Source organism: Entelurus aequoreus, linkage group LG17 (assembly GCF_033978785.1).
Source record: "Entelurus aequoreus isolate RoL-2023_Sb linkage group LG17, RoL_Eaeq_v1.1, whole genome shotgun sequence".
Taxonomy (NCBI): Eukaryota; Metazoa; Chordata; class Actinopteri; order Syngnathiformes; family Syngnathidae; genus Entelurus; species Entelurus aequoreus.
Genome location: NC_084747.1, coordinates 46,440,503 through 46,448,803, shown reverse-complemented (window position 1 = coordinate 46,448,803; position 8,301 = coordinate 46,440,503). Strand labels below are relative to the sequence as shown.

Genomic DNA, 8,301 nt, shown 5'->3' with positions numbered 1-8,301 from the left:
TGTAAGGTATGGCAGTACCAAGGTGCAGTATAGAGTACGGAGTGCATTTTCATTGAGGTATAGTTTTGCTTTGTTTATAATTGAGAGGCTTTTGGAGATTTTTGTTTTAATGTGTCTGACATGAGGTTTCCATGATAGTTTACGATCATGGAAAATCCCAAAAATGTATTCTCATTTATGATTCCAATTTGGGTACCATCAATACTTATTTTCTGTTCAGACGTTATGTTAGATTTCCAAACATCACTATCTTAGTTTTATTTATATTCAAAGATAATTTATTTGTGTCCCTCCATTTTTTTTTACTATGTTTAGTTCTGTGTTTACTGTATTTATGAGCTCATTATAGTCATCACTACTGTAGAATATATTGGTGTCGTCTGAAAATAGTATACATTTCAGTACTTTGGATGTATTAAACATATCATTAATAATTTATATGTATTAAAAGTCAAATATTGGAAAATAGCTCAAGTTTGTGACAGTGAGCAATGTTAGAGTGAAGCCAAAACATTTGCCTGTTTATTAAAGGTTTTACCTTGCATATATTTCTGGTTACATTTGCTATTTATCAATTCACATAATTACCTTATCGTTAGAGATGTCCGATAATGGCTTTTTTGCCGATATTCCGATATTGTCCAACTCTTAATTACCGATTCCGATATCAACCGATACCGATATATACAATCGTGGAATTAACACATTATTATGCCTAATTTTGTTGTGATGCCCCGCTGGATGCATTAAACAATGTAACAAGGTTTTCCAAAATAAGAGAACAACTTCAACTCAAGTTATGGAAAAAAGTGCCAACATGGCACTGTCATATTTATTATTGAAGTCACAAAGTGCATTCTTTTTTTTTAACATGCCTCAAAACAGCAGCTTGGAATTTGGGACATGCTCTCCCTGAGATAATCCCGATACCCACTGCAACTATGTGAAATACTATACTTTGACTTTCACAAAGTGCATTATTTGAAATGCTGCGATGAGACAGGGAACCTCCGTTCACTGCGAGCTGCAAAGTGTGCGCCATGCAGGGCAGACTAGCCACACCAAACTCCACCGTAGCTTTTGCCATACTGCGTGCGATGTCCCTGACCACAACGTGGGCTTTCGCCCCGGGGTGGTTTTTGTTGTATTTTTGTTTTTTCTCCGCGGAGTCTTTAAGCGACAACTGTGCGGTTCTACTTTTTTTCGGTGTTTACTTTTCATCCATCTTCCGCTTGTATTCATCGTGTATCTCCTTTTGATTCTTGAAGAGGTGGGAGATCAAATTGCTCGTATTAAAGGAAGACGTCTTGGTTCCTCCTCGCATAACCAACTTTTGCAGTCATTGCAAATTGCCAGTTTTTTATCCGTCAGACACACTTTAAAATAATCCCAAACTATAGACATGGTGTCAGACAGTCACAGAGCTCGCTGGCTTGTTAGCCACGGCTACAGCACCGGCAACAACACACTCTTGTTATGCTCCGCTCGCGGCGGTTTGATGAGGTCATCAAGCGTCGCCAGTAAACCTCTCATGCTGCAGTTGTCAACTCCTGTGTTGTGTGGGAGAGGGGAGAGAGGAGAGGGGAGGGGCTGCTAACTGGGATATGTACCGCTCCGTACAGCGGCGTTTTAAAAAGTAATTAATTTTACTTTTTGAAACCGATACCGATATTTCCGATATTACATTTTAAAGCATTTATCGGCCGTATCGAACATCTATATATATATATAGTATATATATATGTGTGTATATATATATATATATATATATATGTGTATATATATATATATGTGTATATATATATATGTGTATATATATATATATATATATATATATATATATATATATATATATATATATATATATATATATATGTATATATATGTGTATGTATATATATATATATATATATATATATATATATATATATATATATATATATATATATATATATATATATATATATATATATATATATATATATATATATATATATATATATACACAAAAATATATATATATGTGTGTATATACACACTACCGTTCAAAGGTTTGGGGTCACCCAAACAATTTTGTGGAATAGCCTTCATTTCTAAGAACAAGAATAGACTGTCGAGTTTCAGATGAAAGTTCTCTTTTTCTGGCCATTTTGAGCGTTTAATTGACCCCACAAATGTGATGCTCCAGAAACTCAATCTGCTCAAAGGAAGGTCAGTTTTGTAGCTTCTGTAACGAGCTAAACTGTTTTCAGATGTGTGAACATGATTGCACAAGGGTTTTCTAATCATCAATTAGCCTTCTGAGCCAATGAGCAAACACATTGTACCATTAGAACACTGGAGTGATAGTTGCTGGAAATGGGCCTCTATACACCTATGTAGATATTGCACCAAAAACCAGACATTTGCAGCTAGAATAGTCATTTACCACATTAGCAATGTATAGAGTGTATTTCTTTAAAGTTAGGACTAGTTTAAAGTTATCTTCATTGAAAAGTACAGTGCTTTTCCTTCAAAAATAAAGACATTTCAATGTGACTCCAAACTTTTGAACGGTAGTGTACATATACAATATATTACATATATATTACATATATATATATATATATGTAATATATTGTATATATATATATTGTATATATATATATATACACAGCCCTTGGCCAAATTTTTTTCACCCAATGCGGCCGAGTCAAAAAGTTTGGGGACCCCTGCTATATGACATTAATCTTCACAAAGCCTTGTGTACAAAAACACTGTAATGTAATCATATAGATTTATTGTTTGCAAATAAATAACAAAATAAATATCACAATACATGTGAACTATACTGCTAAGCAGTCGGCCATGTAAACATCTGATCACACATTATTAATCCCTGAGTTGCAGTGACATCGGCAGTGGATCAGGGCGTTTGTACTTTGAAAGCAGGGACATTAAAAAACAAATGTACACGTTCAGTACATTACATCCTTTTCTATGAGCTTGGTTTATTCAAGCGACTGGTTTACTCGGTTGTGTGTGCTGAAGCTCACTAACGGAACTGCTCATACGATACAAGCGCATCTTGGCTCTCATGCTGTGCAGACAGCGGGCATTCCGCTCCATGATCTCCTCCAGCTTCTCCATGTAATCCCCAAATGCCTGCGGAAGAGCAGTGAGTCAATTCAAACTTCATTATACTCATCAGGGCTGAATCAGGCTCAATTGAGGCCCTAAGCAACATTTTATTTGGAGGGCCCCCACTCCTTACAGCATGTTTTCACACTTTTAGTTGACTACACTGCAAATACTGAAAGCTAAGTAAGATTAAATATCTCAAATAAGGGTGATATTTGCTTATTTTCTGTATTCTTCTCACTAAGCAGATTTTATGTTAGAGTGTTTTACTTGTTTTAAGTGTTTTGGTCCTAAATGATCTCAGTAAGACATTACAGCTTGTTGCTGAGATTTGATGACCTATATTGAGTAAAACATGCTTGAAACTAGAATATCAACTGTTGCAAAGCTGTGTCATCAACACTCACAAGTATAAAACTACTTTTTTAAAGTAATAATTTCTTATTTCAAGCATGAAAAAAAAAAGCATGACTTTGACACAATTGTGTCTCATAATTAAAACAGATGACAGCCAAATGGACTTTGCTGTTTTATTTTCAATGAAACAATAGAAAATACGTACTCATTTAGTAGTACAGTTGGCACAGTACAGTAAACTGACAGTTAATATTTAAACATTTAACATGTGACATTTCTAACACTTTTGAACAGAAATAGTTCATGCACATTCAGGTAAATTCTTCAAAATTACAATTAAAAAATGTTTGGCCGGGCTGTATATATGCGCACTAATTGACAGAAAGAGCACGCACTTGGCGCGATGATGTCATGTTATCCATGGAAAAATGCATTTTTAGACCATATGATTTGCCTGAGCGGCTAGGAGACCCCGAGAGTAACAAGCGGTTGCCTTGTTGCCTTTCCATTAAGAACAATAAATTAGTTTTTAGTATAAATTTACTGGATTCAAGAAATGTAATGCCGAGCGCATATCATTATGTCAAGATAATGGCACTAGCATTTACTTAATTTAAGAATATTTTTCAACATATTGAGCAAAAAGGTCTTTTTTTTTTCTACCAAGAAAAGTGCCTTGTTATTAGTGAGAATATACTTATTTTAAGGTATTTTTGGGTTCATTGAGGTTAGCTAATTTTACTTGTTTTGGAAAGTCTTGACAAGCCAAATTTTCTTGTTCTATTGGCAGATAATTTTACTTAGTTCAAATAAAATACCCCAAATTTTTGTATTTTTTCCCTTGTTTTTGAACACTGACTTTTTGCAGTGTATGACTTGAACTAAAATGTAATTAAAATAATGTTATGATATAGAAGTACACATTTTGGACTAAAACTAATTAATGGGAAATAAATAGTAATTTTTTGTGTGCAAAATAACCAACTTAACATTATTTACCAAAACTTCCTGCCACAACTCCCACTGTCGATCGAACTCAGCGTGATTTGCTTTACAAGAACAGTGCATTAACACTATGTTCATTAACGCTATGTGCTGTGAGGAAGACAGTTTGCTAATATTAGTGACACAGCAGGAATACGTTTGCACTCATTTTCATATATGAAGCGCCCTGTCATTTATTAATTGACATTTTTTCACGCGAAATTGGGCCCCCCCCCCACAGATGAGTTTCCTCTGACCATGTGGGGCTGCTTGCAGAGAAGGGTCTGCTCCTCGCGCAGCATAGGCTCCATCTCATGGAGCTTCTCCCAGTGGGCCTGAATGATACGCCATCTTGAACAGGGCAGGAAAATGTTGCATTCAAGGTACAGTTGTGCTCAAAAATGATAGTCTATTATAAAAGTGAAAAAAGAAAACTGAAGCATCGTGGTTGTTGGTCTTTGTGTTTGTTCGTTATCAGGTTGCTTCCTGGTTAGATAAAAACAGGTGCAGTCATTATGATTCTATGGCGGTGGACGCTTGTCGGACAATTAATTGCCTTTTAAAGGGAACTGCATCTTTTGATATTAGTGAAAAACTGCTAGTACAAGGCGGCTAACAATGCAGGTGATATTGCCATTCATTTACTGTGCGTAGCCCTCAAAAAAAAACATCCAACAACGCTCCATTTACATGCAGTGACCTGCAAATTAACGCTATAGTGACCATACTTGCCAACCCTCCCGATTTTTCCGGGAGACTCCCGAATTTCAGTGCCCCTCCCGAAAATCTCCCGGGGCAATCATTCTCCAGATTTTCCCCCGGACAACAATATTAAGGGCGTGCCGTGATGGCACTGCCTTTAGCGTCCTCTACAACCTGTCGTCGCGTCCGCTTTTTCACCATTCAAACAGCGTGCCGGCACAGTCACATGTTGTATGCGGCTTCTGCAGACACCCGTAAGTGACTGCAAGACATACTTGGTCAACAGCCATAATAATAAGACAACAAGAAGACACCTGGAAGTCGAACTTTGCTTGCATTGCATGCAGAACGACCCTGGGCTTATGAACACAACTCCACTACACCCAAAGACAATGGGCATATACACAAAAACACTCCCCACCCCCACCCAACGCCTTCACAACCGCTTAAGTCCCCTTCGGGGTGATGGATGGCAGAGTAGCGCTTTATAGCGGCAGGCCGGCCTCCAGGGTCCCAACTCCCCCCTCTGTTGCGAGTTGTTGTGATTATATGTAACATGTTTATGTGTGCTATCGCAAATGAGGTTTTTTCCCTTGGACTCAGTCTGGACCCCCTCCCGAGGGTCCAGCCTTAGACCAGGGTTTCCCACACATTCATTTATTTGTGGCGGCCCGCCACGAAAGAATTACGTCCGCCACAAATAAAAAAAATAAATTAAAAATTTAAATTTAAAAAATTTAAAATTATTATTATTATTATTTTTTTTGTCCTCTCCAGCTTCTCAGGCAAATTATATAGTTGATGTAGATGCCCATATCGGCTGTTCAGATTTACTTTACAAAAGAGAAGTGTAGGATACTTCTCTTGTTGCCTTATTTATATTTGACTTTATTAAATGTATTTATATTAGAAACACAACATGTGTATATAACAAAGGGTGCAAAGTCTGCAGGCAGTAGGAAACACATGGTTAAGTGGAGGGAGTAAAACTGATGGCAGTCTAAAGTTCAAGATTTTTGGAACTCTTTGTTCAGTGAATCAGATGTTTGATGAAGCTCTGTGTCTATCTACCACCACTACTGTTTTCTGTTTATTTGTTACTGACTGTGGCAGGACACCTCTGCCTCTGTTTCACTTTATGTTGCTGGTAAATAATATGGTTGTAGTAGTAGGCTAAAGTTAAATTATTTAGTATGCACTAATTAAAGGGGCAGAGCTTTGAGACATTTTATAAGATATATTTTTTGTAAGAACCACAATAATAAATATATTTCAGTGAATAACTTATTGTTCAAATCTGTATATAAATATGTACATAAAGTGTTGTAATTATATTGTAAAATGGATGGATGGATGGACGTTTAAAACAAAACTGTTATTATTAATTAGTAAGTATACATTTTTTGAGCCTTTTTAGAGAAAATCAAATCATTGTAGTAAATTATGCAAATTACTCGATGATGTCATGGTGACCACGCCCATAGCCACGCCCCCACCGCCACAGGTATCTTAGCAGTTTATGGGAAACACTGCTTAGACTGATATTTTTTACTCTTCCCCCCTTTCCCAATATCACCTTTTTACCACCTTTTTTAAGGAGCGCCGTAAGTGGCTGATCCGTCGGCGGTCCCGTCTTGTCTCTCTGTAACGTATGTCTGCTCTTAGTGGGACTGTGCCGAAAATGTAATTTCTGTTCTTATGTGTCTTGTACATGTTAAAGAATGGACAATAATAAAGCATCCTGAATCCTGAATACAGGTCACACTGAGGGTGACCGTATAAACAACCTTAACACTGTTACAAATATGCGCCACACTGTGAACCCACACCCAACAAGAATGACAAACACATTTCGGGAGAACATCCGCATTGTAACACAACATGAACACAACAGAACAAATACCCAGAATCCCTTGCAGTCCTAACTCTTCCGGGCTACAATATACACCCCCGCTACCACCAAACCTCGCCCTCCCAACTCCGCCGACCTCAACCCCGCCACCCCCCCACACCAGAATCAGAAGAGTTTTTATTGCCGTAGTTTGAGAACGGGTTCACAAACTAGGAATTTTACTTGGCTCAATCGTGCAACATAAAACAACATATAACACAGAATATAATAACATGAGCTGTAACTGAGCTATCAGATCTTGTTATTGTTTTATGTGCCTGATGGCAGAGGGGAAAAAAATTGAAAATGACCGGTAATAAGTCCGTAGGGGTGATTGATCTGATGTTCAGTAGCTCTTCGCGGGCGTGAGAGTACGCGGACACACAATTTACGCACAAAAACAAACAAACCAGAAGCAGACATTGTAAGTCTCTGTTTTATGTTATTTGAAACGTTTAGCGCATAGCAACGGTAACGTTCATTGCTCTATCAATGCCCCTAGGAAAGAAGTTTCGGTAAAGCTTAAAATGACCAACATACTGTAAATATTTCATGTTATCATACAAACCCCGTTTCCATATGAGTTGGGAAATTGTGTTAGATGTAAATATAAACGGAATACAATGATTTGCAAATCATTTTCAACCCATATTCAGTTGAATGCACTACAAAGACAACATATTTGATGTTCGAACTCATACAATTTTTTTTGTGTGCAAATAATCATTAACTTTAGAATTTGATGCCAGCAACACGTGACAAAGAAGTTGGGAAAGGTGGCAATAAATACTGATAAAGTTGAGGAATGCTCATCAAACACTTATTTGGAACATCCCACAGGTGAACAGGCTAATTGGGAACAGGTGGGTGCCATGATTGGGTATACAAGTAGATTCCATGAAATGCTCAGTCATTCACAAACAAGGATGGGGCGAGGGTCACCACTTTGTCAACAAATGCGTGAGCAAATTGTTGAACACTTTAAGAAAAACCTTTCTCAACCAGCTATTGCAAGGAATTTAGGGATTTCACCATCTACGCTCCGTAATATCATCAAAGGGTTCAGAGAATCTGGAGAAATCACTGCACGTAAGCAGCTAAGCCCGTGACCTTTGATCCCTCAGGCTGTACTGCATCAATAAGCAACATCAGTGTGTAAAGGATATTACCACATGGGCTCAGGAACACTTCAGAAACCCACTGTCAGTAACTACAGTTGGTCGCTACATCTGTAAGTGCAAGTTAAA

The 8,301-nt window shown here is 37.4% G+C and overlaps 1 protein-coding gene across 7 annotated transcripts in view; it reads right to left on the bottom strand.

The window, feature by feature from the left end:
• Positions 1 to 2,769: 2,769 nt before the first annotated feature.
• The window catches only part of LOC133632948 (kinesin-like protein KIF24), a 36,849-nt gene continuing 31,317 nt past the window's right edge, over positions 2,770 to 8,301 (bottom strand). For all 7 annotated transcript variants that reach the window (XM_062025812.1, XM_062025813.1, XM_062025807.1 and 4 more), the window contains 2 exons: positions 4,719 to 4,812; positions 2,770 to 3,144 (listed from right to left, as the gene is read on the bottom strand). In XM_062025812.1, the coding sequence (XP_061881796.1) occupies positions 2,995 to 3,144; positions 4,719 to 4,812 (244 nt within the window). In that variant the 3' untranslated portion in view covers positions 2,770 to 2,994. The remainder of the gene's footprint in view (positions 3,145 to 4,718; positions 4,813 to 8,301) is intronic.